Consider the following 17,129-nt stretch of genomic DNA (forward strand, 5'->3'; position numbering starts at 1 on the left):
AAAAACTGATTTTTTTCAAAACGTCAACTTTCGAATTTCAGAGTAAAACATAGGCCCTGAAACCTTTTAGAATTTTCCGAACAATTAATGATTGGTAAACAGACAAAAATAACCCAATTTGAGAAAACTGGATCAAAAGGTAAAAATTTTATTTCGCTGGGAAATCTAATAATTAAGTTCCATTTTCGGAATTAGAAGTCGATCTCGTTTTTCACGACCTTTACATGTTTGCTGTTTGATAGTGGAGGTTGCCTTCCTTTAACGAAAGAAATGAAGTGAACTTGAGAGTGAACAAAACTAAACACTTTTTCATGAAAAAAAAATCACCAAGACCTATATAAGAGTACTCACTAGGTTCATTACTCTTAAAAACAAGAACAATTAGAATTCACAAAACGCCATGAAATATATCAACAAGAACAGCCCGCTTGCATGACCATTGTATATAAACTCTCAACCACAGGTATCTTTTTCGCTGCAAACCAATATTGATTCTTTTACTAAAAACTTGTTTGATGGGTGAGGAAATCGTAAGTTAGAGGCCCAGCTGCACTTCGCAGACACAAGCAAAAAATGTTTATGAAGATTCCACTAAACACGAAAATAAGCCAGAAAGGTAAAAAGCATGTAAAAGATCTTGGGACAGCAGGGGATTGAAAACACAGCCTGCTCATAGTCTGTTGCCAAGGGCAGTGTGTTGCCTGCTGCGTCATAGGCAACACTTAGACAGTCCATTAGACCACGAAGATTTTGAATAATAGACCTTGATGCATACATAAAACTTGCATACTTAGCGGACAGCAATGAAATGTCATTTCTTTAAGCCGATAAAACAACCAAAAATCGCCTACTACTAGACATTGAGCCGTATCCAGGTATTAAAGTTGAACAAAGACGCTTGAGAGCTTTTTTGGAAAAAAATTGACCGATCTTATAATACAAGCGTTGACCTTAAAACAAGTTTTACACAAAGGCGAAGCGGATCTTAGCATCATTTGCGCTACATTACGAACATAACATGGCAAGCTACCCGACAGAACATCTAGACAAAAGCCTTTAAGTCAAAAAGTTATTCGAAAACAATATTGAAAACACAGAGGCAAAGAAGAGCTTCATATCCCTTTCCATAAAATTAATCACAAATTTACATCGTACAAAAAACTACTGTAAAAAACAAGAAAGCGATAACTGTAAAAAAAAAACAGAAAGCAATTAACATTTCAAAGTTTTCAAAAAAAATCAAATCTTACAAAAGTAGGCCCCGATCTAGCCATTCTTTAACAGTTATGATTCGTAAAAACTCTCTTGACAAGCTCAAACGAGGCGAATGAAACTGATGTGAAGAGGGGGGAAATGGGAACATATTTTCACTCTGTTGTACAGCAAAAATATGATTTTTTTCAGGTTATTGCAATCATAAAAAATCAAACTTTAGGAGAAACCGCCATTTTGCTTTTTCTGAATCAAAGAAGAGTGAAAAGAAACTATATTTCAAAAAAGCTGAAGAAAGAACATTAAAAAGTTTCAAAAACATCATTTGAACCACAGAATTTTACCATCGCAAGCATGCGCCTTACCTTTACACCATTTTTGCGGATTTAGGCACTAACTTTGACTGAACAAAAACCAAGGTGGTAAATGTTTCAAGTGTTAAACTAATTAAAAAGCTTTAAAAAAGTCAAACCTCCGATTTGATAATGCCAACGTTACTATCTACCTAATTTTCATAGTTGGCTCTGTTTTCAATTTCGAGAACATTCATGTTGAAGAAGACAACAATCAGCAGTAAATTTGCATTGAAGCAAATTTATGAATAGGCAGGCAGCTAAGCTGTCAAAACCTAGGTAAAAATCCCAGGAGTACAAAAACCTCAGTCAACAGATTTTCAGCTACGCAAGATTTCAACTTAAAATAGTGTAGTTGCACATGCTGCCAAGAACCCACGAAACGTCTACAAACGAAGCAATATGATGCAAATAAGCCTTTACACGATTAGACGATGATCGACGAATAAAACACGATTAGACGATGATCGACGAATAAAAAGAAAAGAGAAAAGAAAAATTCCAAGTTGGTTTACAGCCAAAATAATTATAAAAATTCCAATTGAACAGGAATTTACAAAAGAGACAAGCTAAAACATATCTGTTTACCAAATATGCCTGTTCACAAAAAATTTTAGTGATTTCGATCAACAAGTTGTGAACCTGAAAAAGGCTTATGTTTTGATTTGATAAATCTTGCTGATCGCCAGCATTAAAACGGTCTTCAATGAGGAATACAAATCGACCCTGCAGAAAACTTTGTGACACTTGATTTAGAATTGAAAAAAAACAGAACCCAAAGTTTCTTCGCACTACTGAGTCGAAATAATAAGCGAAAGGTTCATAACTTCATTAAATGTTTATTAACACTCAAAATGTTAATTGCCAGATAACCATGGATGCGAAATTGGGCGAGAAAAAAAAATACGCAAAAAACGAAGGTAAACATTAATCAAGACTTACTGGCATTCTGCTGTAGTCTCAATTGTCCATGGAAAGGATACTGCATCATCTCCACACTCATTTCTATTATATCATAGTCTCGCTTTTTTACTGACACGAAGTCACGAACTCGGAACACTTTTCCCTGTCCAATCTGCACATCTATCGTTTCTATATTCATCTCTTCAGGCAAAATCACAATTTCAAGATCGAAAGGTCCAACAACCCGGTCGAAATTTGAAACATTTAACCGAACTCGATCGTTCATCGAATTCTTGAGAGCTTTGTAGACGACTAAGCCACGATCGATGTCGCTTTGCGAAAATCGAAATATAGAGTTTGGGCCGAAATTGTTTTTGAAGAAAAAGACTCCATTTCGAGGCAGCTCAACTAATAAAAACTCAAGGGTGCTATTTTCATACGGCTTCACAGCTTTCAAGTTGTTTCTACTTAAAACTGTTTCTTTTCCTTTAATGACGTAAAATGTCTGAAGACTTGCAATACTCGGCGCCTTCATATCTTCGACTATTCTTATTCGAAATGAGACGGTACTCTGGAAGTTCTGGGCATAAACGGTTAACGCTATTGTTTCAAACACATCTCCGATGTTTGATGTATGCTCATACGAAATAAGTTGTTTCAAAAAGTCCCAATATGAAAACTCCTGAATCACCACGGTTTTATTGCTCATGATTTTTCCGTAAATGGTTTTTTGAAAAGCAATCATGGTCCGAAAAGGGTCAAGATAAATACTAGAATTTATCTGTATTATGCTCGCGTCTAGCTTCAGTTTCTGCGCCCTTTGAATTTGAAATATCTCTTGGGAAGTCTTGGCTACGAGAAACGGATCTACAATTTTGATATGTATTGTAATCAAAATCTCATCCGCTAAATTTTTCACACTAGGGTCTGAGCTTGTTGCTCTTATAATGGATTCAGATCTTGGTGTGTCAGCTTGCTGGCGGAAGCAGATCTTCAAATCTTGGATGTCTTGCTGAGTGAAAATATTCAGAACTTGTTCAATACTTTTACAGTTTAGGAACTTCAAACTCGGATCCGAAGGTTTAATGGTGTACGAAATATTCGCATCTGTTTGGTCAATATCTGGATCATGACATTTCAGAATATCCGAAGTTATTAAAATCATATCCGAGTAGGTTATATTAATCACCTTGTTGTTCACGACAACTGGCCGATTGTCAGGTATTAGGTTTATTGAGATGTTTAAAATTATGCTGATATTATTTATCGGTAACTTGTAGTCCTTACCAGTTTTGGAAGTAAATGTTGGAATCGTAATGGGGGACAATAGAAGTTTCACTTCGTCTGTTCGGCTTTCGGATCCGTCTTGTATATACGACACAACTCCTCGCTTTAATTCCGAGTAGGTGAACGCTACTAGTTTTCTCATTCTGGTTCCTACAACTTCAAGTCGTCCATGCGTCGGGTATTGGGTAATGTAGAAAAAGAAGTTATCGGAAAAAGAGCACGATACTGATAATACCGAAGAAGTCAATACTATCTGTTCGCCTTCATCCACACTCAAAGTGTTCTGATGAAATCTAAAGTTGGAGTTCCGAATAGCCGTAACATGGACCAAAAAAGAGAAAATGTTTGACACTAAGCTGTTTATTTCTACAGTGAACAAAAACTGATCCGTTACACTCGTCAGCGCCTGTAACTTTCTTCTCAAAAACATTTTCTCAGAATTAAGTTGACTTTGCGTGAACTTTGACCCCACACCAAGTACAGATGTTTCTTGAGTCTGAAACATCGAGTTATTTGATTGGTTTAAATAGATGTATGAATATTCCGGAACCCTCGTCACTGTGTAAATGATATCATTGGCAGGCACTGTATGAGACGGATGCGGCTGGAACAACTTTGCTGACAAATCAGTTCCCGTGATTGTCTGCGAAAATGTATCCGAGCCGAAGACAAAATAGTTATTCAGGTTCACGTCGAAAGATTGTAATGTTATCATATAGCTCATCCTGAAAAACTTCAGCTGATTTTTATACTTCGCTCTGAGGTCGAGGAAACCGTTCTGGTTTGAACCCACGTCCGGACTTATGCGTGATACAACTCGTACTTTCCCAGCTCTTAGCTCACCTTGAGAAAATTCGAACGCAGATTGCCAATTATCCAGATGATCCAATTTTTGCGAATCAATTTGACTAGGATCTGGAATTGTAACTGCGATAGTTATCATATCTTCTAAATATTTCAGGCGACCTTGATCCGCATTCACAAAAAGAGATTCGCTTTCAGGGTACACAGCTATGCTCAAAGCCTCTTCGGTTAAAAGCAAAGGCGAGTCCGCAACGATCGTCAGAAATCGTTCATTTATTACATGCAATCTCACGTCTACGATTTCAACGTGCAGAAAAGTCTTGTTGCCGAAAGATTTCAAGTCCGCAACTTGTAGCTCAATTCTCACAGATTTCGCTTGATTTCCCGCATTTTTGCTTTCATGTTTGACAAACACTTCGCGGTCAAGCATGTTTTGGTACGTGAATGAAGAAACAGATTCAGTTCTAAAATCTTTACCAGATGTCTGAACTTTACGTACAATAGAGACTTCTGAAAACTCTTGGCTTATAGACATTACAAAAAGTTTTAAATCTTTTGCGCTGTCATCTGAATCTTTGATGTCCAATTCCTTTTCTGTTAGTTCCCTCATAGACCCTGATTCCACTAAGAACTTCAGATTCCAGTCTATGTAAAGAGTCGGCTGGTCATTGATTGGGTTAATTGACACCGGAATATAAACAAAACTTTCCGGTTTGAAAGTATTAAATTGAGTTCTAGTCAAGATTTGCATCACTATTTTATCATTCGAGTTTTCGCCACCATTGTGCTGGTAAAATATATTTCCCGCTCGCGCAGGTTCGAAGTTAAAAATGGTTAAAGTCTTCTCATTTTTGTTCAAAATTGTTCCATGCTGCAGCGATGTTAAACCTGATCTAGTCACGTTAAAGAACACGTTTTTTGCCAATACTTCTTCTGGTAAAGTTATTTCTGATACATCAATAGCAACTTTCCAGCCTTCATCGACGTTGAGCGATTTCAGAATTTGAGTAGCCGTCGGCTTACGGGGTCCACCGAGGCCCGAATCCCCTTGAAGCCCTTTATCCGTTTCCGAGTCTCCAATTTCGACACAAAAGGCATAGTGGTCCGCTTCTACGCAAGTAGAACCTTGAGGACATTCTATCACAAAGCAAGGGTTCAACGGAAGACATCGCGACACGACATTGGAGTATCCAACAACATGTTTTTTTTCTATTGAGTTGAGAGCTTCTTCTTCGATTAGCAGTGCTTCGTTCACCTTAAGTTCCTCATAGCAAGCTATCAGCGACTTCGAATCCTTCGTACCGAGTTGTAGCGTCGAGAAATTAAAGTAGGGTACTACTTCTGCCAATTGCACACGCGAAGAAGATTCGGCAAACTGAACTGTTAGGTGGAATCTAGAGAGTACCACTCTGATATCGGTGGTTTTAAAATCGTGATAAATATCCGTTCGAAACTTTGCAATAGGTATCTGTTGTTTTCCATATTTGACAATATAATCCAGGCTATTTCGATCGTCGTCTCCTGTTTTTTGGAGAAGCAATTCGAGATTGCTCTCTTTGTTTTCATGACTGAAAACTGTTAAAATCGCGGCGTTTCCGAGATTGAATTCAGAAGAATGTAGTTCAATTATATGAATTTGAATGTCGACTAAATACTTGGTTTCTGTCCGATTCAATTGAAATTCTATCCAACTGTCTTCTTGTTTGACATAAACTAAAAAAAATAAAAGCTACCCTCAATTACTTTCACTAGATGATCCAAAACAGATTGTCATTAAGTTTCGTTTAAAAAACTTTCAAAATGAAACATAGCACTTTTACAATCACAGGATGACTTCAATTTACAACATTTGATTAAAAGACCGTTCTATTTTAAAGGACCAATAAAAATTATATTCAATCTTTCAATTTTGAATAAAACATCTGAACACTTTACTGGAGAAAGGGAACAAAGTTCACTCCACTCCTATGGAACACATGCGCGCTGTTAATTTACCAACAAAAGGAGAGTTAAGCACCTTTCAAAGCAAGTTCGGTTAGGATAGAACCAAAAAAAAGAAAGAAGAAGAGTTTTAAATCCTCTGTGGTTTGACAGAGCAGGGGATGAATGGCTTTTGATTTGGTCACAAACAATGTGTCATTTAATAGTTCTTAATTGCCAGACCCAAAATTTGATAGATCCAAATCCCAGACGAGCCCAAAAGCGGAAATCAGTAGTCAACAACTCACTGGTCTACTTTTAACCAGCATGGCCTGCAAGCGAACAGAAAACATCAAAAGGCGACCTTTGTCACATCGAAATCAGAGGAGGATCAGAGGATGTACTCTATTATAAGCTGTTTTTATACAGAATTAACAATTAATAAATTGCAAAAAGCAGAATAAAAGCAAACAATAATGAGAGTAAAAAGTTCTTGTATTAGCTTTAGTACACTTCACTTCAGAAACTTTACAATATTTTCTTTTAAGGGTGCACTTTTAAATTTACATTAAGAACAGGTTCTGGCGGATTTGATCTCTTGGTCTTTGGCGACCCAGGCATGTACATTACTTCTAAGCGAAATGTGCCGGATAAGAGCCAAAGTTGGAATTTTATAAAACAAGCTACAGTCACCGAAAATGCAACTTTTTGATTTCAACGAGCGTATGAACAACTTTTTTCTTTACTTTTCTGTCATTTCCTCTGCAACAATTTAAGATATAGGGTTGAAATTTAATGATACTGCTAGATGAAACCATTTGGAGGGGCTAGCCGGATTAAAACATGAGAAATCTTTCTTCGAAGGCGTTTAAAAATTGGGTATTTCATTACTCGTTTCAGGAGTTCTTGCTGCGGAAACATCTTTGAAAACAACACAATAAATTTGAGTTTATGGACTCAAGTTGGTTCATTGGGAAGCTCATGAGCTTGACTTACTATTTATGCAGCCGAAAAAAATACAGACAAAATAAGAAAAAGAGTTACTTGGTCCGGGTTCAAAAATCAGTTGAAATGCTTCAAAGATGCAGACATCAAAAGGACATTTTAACGTAATAAATTTTCAAATAAACACAGTTGATTGAAAACTTTGATATAATTCTGAGGTGTAAAGTGAAGCGCCAATTCACTGCGCATAGATAACAAGGACTGCGGATTGCTGAGCACATTCTGTGAACAATGTTAAAAGCGAACAAAAAAGAGTAACAATTGCAATACACTTGCTCTCGAAATTTAAAATTTACTGTTTCTCTTTTTTCAAATTGCAATTGAATAGTCTTTTTTCTTTATGTTCGTCTGCATTTTGTAGAGTATCCCCTTAATCATTGCGTTGCATCACCTTAGTGTTCCGACCACTGCAAGTGAGGAGAGTCTTCGCAAAACCTTACTTTTTACACGCAAAATAAGTTTCCAAAAATCATCAGAAAACGTTGTGCAATAGTCTAATTAAAAACCATTTAACTCATGATTTGATTTTTTCTACTTTAAAATTATTCTTATAAGCTTTTGTCTTCCTTCACAAAATACGCACAAAAAACGGCACAAATTGGAAAAAATGTTTATACTTTTTGAGCCTTTTTTTTTTCAAGAATGTGGATTTAATTTTCTGCGCTACTTGACAGAACAACTGCCTTCTATTTTGTTTCTCATGTTTTTAGACTGTTTAATTGATCTTCTTAAAGATTTCATTGTTTTTTAGCTAAGTTAATAACATAGCCAACTGACAATTGGAAAATAGTAATGAACGCAATGAAACAGAAACAAAAACTGACTTGTTTTCTTTTTCAAAAACCTTCCACTTTTAAATTTCGAAGAAAAAAATGAATGGCCTTAAAGCTCTTTGAATTTGTAGAACAATTTAGAATGGACACTTTTTTGTTAAAATTAACCCAATTTGATAAAACTGGATCAGTAGGCAAAACTTTTATTTCACTGGGATATCTGATAACAAATTTCCATTTTCGAAATTAGAAGTCGATCACGTTTTGAAGTCGATCACGATAGTGGAGTTTGCCTTCCTTTTAAAAATGAAAATGCACTGAACTTGAAAAGAAATCACAAGTCAAACCGCGAAAAATCAAAATTGAGCGTGAACAAATTTTAAGACTTTTTCCTGAAAAAAAGAACCAACAGAAAAATCAGTAAGACATATATAAGAGTCCTCGCTACGTTCATTACTCTTAATTATTTCTACGGTTTTTGCAGGCTGTTTTGGAATCAAAGTGTGCGAGGGATACTTCATACTATCCAAAAGCTTCTCTTATCGATACTCTAATTTAATGCATATTGAGATAACTGAAAATCACATTCAAACCTTCAGCGGATATCAAAAATATATTTATGTATGTATACATATGATAATTTTCAGAAAAAACCTTACACTAAAAAAACCACTGGAACTTGAAGAGGTCATTCAACTCCAAGTCGTGAAATTGGCAATTTTCGAACCACCACGACTTCGAAAAATGATCATAGGCGAAACATTTTTAAAAAACAGCCCAGGACACAAAATTTTTTCAGATGGCTACACAAGCTTGTACGATTAGCATCGATGGTCATTTAACGCTTGATGCTATGCACATGTCAGATAATTGAACAAAAATAAGCGACTCAAGCTGCTAAGCGACTCAAAAAATGAACGTATTATATTACAAATATTTCTTATGTAAACAGGCCCAACAAACGCCCTGAAAGTTTACTAAATTCAAAAACAGATGGAAAAGAAAAAACCTGCTTTACGAATGAAATTGAAACGTAATTTGAAAAAAATTAAGACAAAGCTCCATGGATTGAATTTGTGATTGAGAGGAGAATGAACAAATAAAAAAATCAAAATAATCGTCTAATATGGCATATCGAAAAACGTTCAATATTTTTTCGAGAGTTAGCATCAGAAAATCATAGAGCAAAACACATAAAAGCACCATAACAATAATACGTCAATAGTTTTTCAATTACTGTTAGCATTGCCTCAAGAAAACAATCCGTAATGCGGCAACCAAGCCGAAAAAAAACGCCAACAGACAAACGAAAGAACGGCTTTAAAAATCTTGAAACAAATCATTTTACTAAGACAAATGGTGCTGGCTGAATTCGAAACATTCACCCTTGTCGTCCGAGGTGTTGACGTACATTTCGCGCCAAAAATTCAGAATAAGAAGCTAAATTTGAATTGACCACAAATTAAGCTATCAAATATTTCAGTGCTTTTGATAGTCAAGTTGTTAATCTGTAAAAAAAAAAGTCAAATTCAAAACTAAATCGGAAAGCGTTTCTTCCCGTAAGTTAATTTAGCAAAAATTAACCTCGACTTCCTAATTGTCTCAAACTCTCCTTCACACCCGAATAGTTTCCAGCTCAAAGTTAATATGATAACACGGCATCTGTTAATGAATACTAACATACCGTCCGAACTGTATCAAGACTGCAAAAAAAAACTTTCTAAACGAACCCTTAAAGTAAAAACATTGAAACTTATGTCCCAATTTTTGCACAGTTGACAAGCTAATCTTCGCAATACATGCGTTACATCAAAAGCAGCAAATTATCTGACATCCCTTTTGTTTACAATCATTGCGCTGGAAAATGTTGTCATAGAAATTCAACTTTCAAGGAATATGAAACCCAAAGTTAATTACGCCTACATAAGATCACACCAATATACAATAAACATTAGCTTAAACAGTTTGAGTTGAATGAACCTTCTGAGCACACACAGTCGCCACCAAAACTACGCCTCTATGACATAAGCTGAAACAGGTTTTAGTCGAATGAACCTTCTGAGCGAAAAAGCAAAAGATAACTGAAAGTTGCTATATGATCTGATCGGGCTTCAAACTATCTGCAAGGGACAAATCTAAGATTTTACCTCTATCCCAACTATGTTTCATTACAAAAAAATTCTATTCATCCATAAAGTAAGAAAATTTCCTAGTGCGAAATCTGTTATCAATGTTTTAAAACAACAAAAATATAGTACAGATTGAAATAAAATCCACTTGCTCTGAAGTGTTAATTGTTACTGTTTCTTATTTTTTGATCTTTTATCGCCAAGGTAAAGGCTTTCACATTGCATTTGAATAGCATGTTCTTTTCGCGTTCGTCTGCATTTTGTAGACCATCCCTAGAGACTATCCTTGGCGTTGGATTAACTGATTGTTTCGACCACTGAAAGTGAGGAAAAACTAAGTCATTTTGCATCCAAAATCATGTACTACAAATAATCATCAGAATAGGTTGCGTGATACTGTCACGGGACATAGAAGTTGCATTTTTTTTTATTTCAACAAGCAAATGAACGAAACTTTTCTTCACGTTTTTGATGTTTTCTTTGCGACTACTTGAAATATAAGATTGATATTTTGACATATGCCAGATAAAACTATTTCGAAGAGCTTAGCCGGGCCAAAAATGAGACATTTTGTTTTGGAGGCGCAAATTAGTCAGCATACCAAAACTAGCTTTAGAGTTGTTCTTGCTGAGAAAACATCCTCGCAAACAATATAAAGAGTTTGAATTATTGGGTTCAAAATACTAATTGTTACTGTTTCTTATTTTTTGATCTTTTATCGCCAAGGTAAAGGCTTTCACATTGCATTTGAATAGCATGTTCTTTTCGCGTTCGTCTGCATTTTGTAGACCATCCCTAGAGACTATCCTTGGCGTTGGATTAACTGATTGTTTCGACCACTGAGAGTGAGGAAAAACTAAGTCATTTTGCACCCAAAATCATGTACTACAAATAATCATCAGAATAGGTTGCGTGATACTGTCACGGGACATAGAAGTTGCAATTTTTTTTATTTCAACAAGCAAATGAACGAAACTTTTCTTCACGTTTTTGATGTTTTCTTTGCGACTACTTGAAATATAAGATTGATATTTTGACATATGCCAGATAAAACTATTTCGAAGAGCTTAGCCGGGCCAAAAATGAGACATTTTGTTTTGGAGGCGCAAATTAGTCAGCATACCAAAACTAGCTTTAGAGTTGTTCTTGCTGAGAAAACATCCTCGCAAACAATATAAAGAGTTTGAATTATTGGGTTCAAAATACTTCTTTAAGAAGCTCTTGAGCTTGACTTACTTTTTGCCGCCAAAAATTGATAGTTAGGAAAGTTAAGAAGAGCTATTGGGCCCGGCGTAACAAAACGTCCGAATTTTTATGAAAAATTTTGCGCTTCTGATCGAGATGCTTCCAGCAAACATTTCGAAAAAAAATACTGCTCCAGCTCATGCACAGGACTGTCATTAGCAGTTTTGTTGCGTGTAGATTTTGTCCTATTTTGAGGACTTAAGCTCCCAACTTTTAATGAAAGTGTCGTCAAAACAGTTATGGCATTTTTGACGCCGACCAAATAGCTCTTTCATTTCTCTCAATGATCAATTTTCAGCAGTATACAACTTAAGTCAAGCTCAACAGCTTTCCCGAGAACTAATTTGAGCCCACTAATAGTTGAAATTCTTAATACTGTTTGCGAGGATGTTTCCAGAGCAAGAACACCTCGAAAACTAGTTTTGATATACTGGCTTATTTACGCCTTCAAAGAAGACTTCTCATATTCGGTCCAGCTAAGCCCTTCCGAATAGTTTTATCTAGCATTAATTAAAATTTCAATCTTATATATTAAACAGTTGCAGAGAAAACGAAAAAAAACTAAAAAATTGTTCGTTCATGTGCTCGTTGAAACCAAAAAGTTGCAACTTCTATGTCCCGTGACTGTATGTAACTATAAATACATTTAATTCGAGATTCGAACAATATCAAAACGATTTAGCTTACTCTGAATTGAGAAAAAGTTTACTCGGAGTTGAGATAAATTAACGCTTTTTAGTCTAATTTTGAACAATTTAAACGAGCACAAGAAGATGAGAAGTGTTCATTAAAGCTGTGAATAAAACTTTTGATCCGGAAAAACAAGTTTTCGAAACTTCTTTTAGCGCTTCCAAATTTTTGAATTTTTTGGTTTTGTATATTGAATATTGAAAAAAACTGTAGACGATAGCAATTGAATTACTAAAATTCTAAGCTTTTCTCTATCTTCTTGTCATACTATGCATAAAAAACGTTGTGCTGAGGACTTTCTGCGCTACTTGCACAGCAACCGTCCACTCGTTTCGTTAACATTCATTCGACATTCATGCATGGAACGTATCGTATATTCATGCATCGTAAAATTGGAACATTTCAAACCCCAATAATTGCGTGAAAAATTATCAAAGACGAAGCAGTTTTTAAACTTTGAGCCCAATACATATTTATTTTTCCGATGACAAAAAAATAAACAATCTGTATTAAAACCATCAGCATCGATTCGATTGTAATTTAGAGCCGGATGATGTGGACATAATTTCAAAAAAAAAATAAGCGACTTAGGCTGGTGAAAAATGAACGCGTAAATTAATGTCTCAAGTGCAAGCAAGCACACCAATGACCTGCAATCTTGCAGAAAACGGATATCTATGAATTATGATACAATCATATTCAACCACAGAGTGAAACAGAGGGGAAAAGGAAAAGAACGCACCCTTGATTTCAAAATCAGCAAACTCAATGAAAAACAAAACCGAGTGGTGAATTTATGAGCTATTTTCAACACATTGAAACTCATGCAAAAACCCAGAAGATTTGAAAAAAAAACACTTGTTTACAACAAGATTAGCAGGAGCAAAATACACGAAGCTGAGAAGGGTACGAAGCGGAAAATGTTCCGGCGACATTTACATCCAAAAAACTTTGATTATAATGAAAAATAGCAGAATATCTCAGAAAAAATATGTTGACATCAATATACAGCTACTGTGCAGGAGTTTGCAACCACAGATTATCACATAAAACCGCAATTACAAGAAATATAAAAAAAACCGTTTACTCGACCCCATTTGAAGCTTCTGTTGCACCTGATTTTGTTGCACCTGAAGACTCCGCGAAAAAGATTTTCAATTCAGCTTTTGCAAACTTCCATTTAAGTTTTTATTTCCTGCTCAAATTTCGACTAAGTGTGCTTTATTATAATACCACACTGAATTTCGTTTACTTTTAAGAAGCTTAAACTGATTTTGAACAGAAAATACACCTAAGCCTAAAATTTCTCCCCAATCAGTTGTCGAAACAAATCAAAAATTTTGGGCTTTTTTGCAGTTTTCCCTGTATCATCGGACGTTGTTAACACTTTTCTCTTATGTATGTAATAGTTGTGACACGCAATTCCATATTACTTGTGCTTTTCCAAATTTTCACAAATGTTTTCTTTTTGCATTTTTTCGATTCGCATTTTGCTCGTTACCAATTCAGTTAGCCAAAAATTTAAAAAATATTGATTTTTTTCTGATTTGATTAAAACAATTTTAAAAAAAGCAACAAAAAATGAACTTCAGTAACTCAAAATAGGGGAAATATTTAAAAAGATTGATTTCTGTCAATAACGTTTAATTTCAGTAACAGCAATTTCCATGAAAAATCGACAAAGTTTCAGCAACGATTAACTAAAAAAAGGCTGTTGATCGGGTTACAACTGAAATTAAAACACAGGCGAAGTATAGCTTTGCGCCACTTGCGATACAACGTTAACATAGCATGGCAAGCTAGCCAACAAAAACTCAGAAGCCGCTAAAACAAAAGATTTTGAGCACAGGCGAAGATGCAGCTTCGCAAACAAAAAAACCGCAAATTATTCGTGAGCTTCAACTTGCAAAAAAAGCAAATTTTGCTTGTAATAATTAGGAATGTAATTAAACAAAAGCAACTAGACTAGTTTTTCATGCAATAAATTGGAAAGGGTAAAACCAAACTTTGTAGAGATTATGCATTTCGCTGAACAAACTAATTCGCCAAAAATTCGCTAATTGCATTTCGCCAAAAATTCGCTAAGCAAACTAAGTAGCAAAATTTCTAAAAAAGAAACAAATACTTTTTAACTTCAATTGATGAATTACAAATCATCAACTTTGTTACCTAATTGCAGATCAAATCATAATCTGGTTCCAATGCAGCTTCCTGATTCAAAAGCCTCACCAAAATAGCACTTTCAAAATGAAAAGATGTATCAAAAATTTCATTTATATACCTAAATTTGCCCTAAATGAACCCATTTGAGAAAAATACCTAAATAAGCAATTGCCAGGGGTAAAAAAGCAGCGAAAAAAAAACAGCGAAGCGGTAAGTAAGCCGGCAAAACTGAGATGAAAACACGTGAGCAAAAAAATATTTCATTAAAAACTTCAGCTATCCAGTTGTTGAAAAAACATTACTGTCGAAAAAAAAAAACATTTCTTAAATTTCTGAAAAGAAATTCAATTTCAGAAAAAATTTGAGAAACAGAACTACCTGAGTTTTTTTAGCTTCTGGAATCATTAATCGAGCATTCACTACGCCAAAAATATCTGAGCAGACGCCCACTGATCCGAAAACAAAATATTGCCATAATAAATTGTTGTAACAAAAATATTTGAACGATTAAGTTTTAACGCTTGAAACTTTTACACCACACCCCACTTGAATTACTTTTAATGATAATAAAAATTAAAATCCGAGCTAGTAAGTTTCCGTACGAGTAACAGAGCGACTGTCATTGAAAGACAAAATTGTTTAAATCAGAAAAAAATATAGAAAAAGTTGTTTACGGGGAAAAGAGTCTTTTTCACTATTGCAAGACAATTGTTCTCGCAATATGTCTGTTATTAACAGAATCGCAAAAACTTTCAGTGGCCAGACAAAAATTTCCAATGACCAGACCCGCAATTGACTTTAAATTTGACCAGACCAAATTCTAACTTCGACATTTAATCTTAAATTTAAGAATCAGAAGCTCCAGTTTTGATAACTTAAAAATCGAACAAAAAACTTAAGGCCGCCTTTGAGCAGTCTGCTCATTCTTCCTATTCTGAGCGGGTACGGGTCTTCTTTTTTCTTCGTCATCTCCATTACATAGTCCATGTCAAATTACAAAATTTTTTGAAACCTACTTTAGTTTAGTCTCACTCAATCGAAAACTTTCGGTATTAAACTCAAATTAAAATTTCAGCAAAACCGAAAAAAAAACATGCCAATTCTTGCCTTTCAGAAATCAGAAACTATTTAACTATAGTCTATTCATCCCCCTATTGCGAAAGGAGAATTCGCTACTAGGTACAAATGAGCATATGCCTCACCATTGAATTAGTTCTCTATAGGGGAAGTTATTCCATAGTAGGTACCTTACGGGGGGGTGTTCGGAGATTGTTGAAGAGTTAAAGAGATTCGAAAATAAATAATGACTTCTTTTCTTTTTTTACAAATCTTAATTCAAGGGGCCAACCTTCCTTCGTATAAAACCATGAAAACAGAAACATAAAATCACTTTTAGGCAACAAATAAAGCACCAAAAACGACATCGAAATTTAACTTAATTAGAATACAGTCATTTAAATAAGGTTAAAAACAATTTGCGTTGTTTAAAAACTTCATCTCAGCTTACCTCCAAAAGAGATCGAAAGCGAACAAAATAAAACCATTAACAAAATCATCCTTTCACAAATCATCATACCATCTAAAGTCAAGGGTAAACAAATAATGGAATTTTTGAGGAAATTAGTTAATTCATAATTTTTATCTCAAATTGGACAACAAGAAGTAATTACAAAAAACGTGCCCGTTGAAGATATAAAAACCCAATATCTGATAATTAATGCATCAAAAAAATTAATATAAAATTATACGATGTTCAATCAAAGAAAGGCGGCTGGAAAAGGGAAGGAAGAATTTGATTAAGCGAGGGCACATCAGGATTGACAGCAGCAGGTAAGATGGGCCACACGTGCAATTCTGGGCTAAACTGGAGCACTTGAAGATGACATTTCAGTGACAGTGGCACTAGTAGGGATGGTGGAAATTGGGGGAAGAGAGACCATTAGCCCGGATTGATGGAATGAAGAAGCAGTAAGAAAGAGAGAGAGAGAGAGAGAGAATGGCGAACGAGAGGGCGAGAGAAGGTAGAATTGAACAGTCAGATCATATGTGGTCAGTAGTCGGGTGGTGGGTTTATTGTCGATTGTTTGTTAACGGAAGGGGCCGGGCGCCTCAATCTGCGGGTGAAAAAAACCGACCTAAAATCACGTGCGAAGTCAGGAAGCTACTAAATAAAAGTCAAATGGAGAGGTCCAAAATATAATTGGGCTAACAATTGATAAATATCAGGGGTATCGCTTTTTGATTAAATGCAGTCTGGGCTAACTTGAGAAAGAATAGGGCAGTTAAAGAGAAACCAATTCAAGGAGCCTAAGGCTTCGCACAAAACCAGTGATTTGACTATTTCTAACAATACTCATTCCAATATAACCATGATTAAAAAAAAACCTTAAATTGCTTTTAAGAGAACGAATTCATTTCGAAATAAGGATTATAGAAAATTAGAATGAAAACAATTCGATACATCTAAACTCAAATCGAGAAGTGATAATTCACTTGTTATTTTACCAAAAAATCTCGGAATCAATACTTCGACAAAAAAATCTAGCTAAGTGCAACTATCAAACTTTGTCATTCTCAAAAATGAAGACCGGATATTAACCAGCTTTCAAACGAAAAAGGATGGATATGGAAAACCTGATCTGACT

The 17,129-nt window shown here is 35.1% G+C and overlaps 1 protein-coding gene across 1 annotated transcript in view; it reads right to left on the reverse strand.

The window, feature by feature from the left end:
• LOC134839277 (chondroitin sulfate proteoglycan 4-like) overlaps window positions 1-16,445 on the reverse strand; it is a 56,848-nt gene extending 40,403 nt beyond the window's left edge. Inside the window, exons 1-2 of the mRNA XM_063854775.1 lie at window positions 15,992-16,445; window positions 2,508-6,272 (exon numbers count right to left, since the gene is read on the reverse strand). Of these exons, the coding sequence (XP_063710845.1) occupies window positions 2,508-6,272; window positions 15,992-16,058 (3,832 nt within the window). The 5' untranslated portion in view covers window positions 16,059-16,445. The remainder of the gene's footprint in view (window positions 1-2,507; window positions 6,273-15,991) is intronic.
• Between the last annotated feature and the right edge of the window lie 684 nt (window positions 16,446-17,129).

This window comes from Symsagittifera roscoffensis, chromosome 2 (assembly GCF_963678635.1).
Source record: "Symsagittifera roscoffensis chromosome 2, txSymRosc1.1, whole genome shotgun sequence".
In the NCBI taxonomy this organism is placed as follows: Eukaryota; Metazoa; Xenacoelomorpha; order Acoela; family Convolutidae; genus Symsagittifera; species Symsagittifera roscoffensis.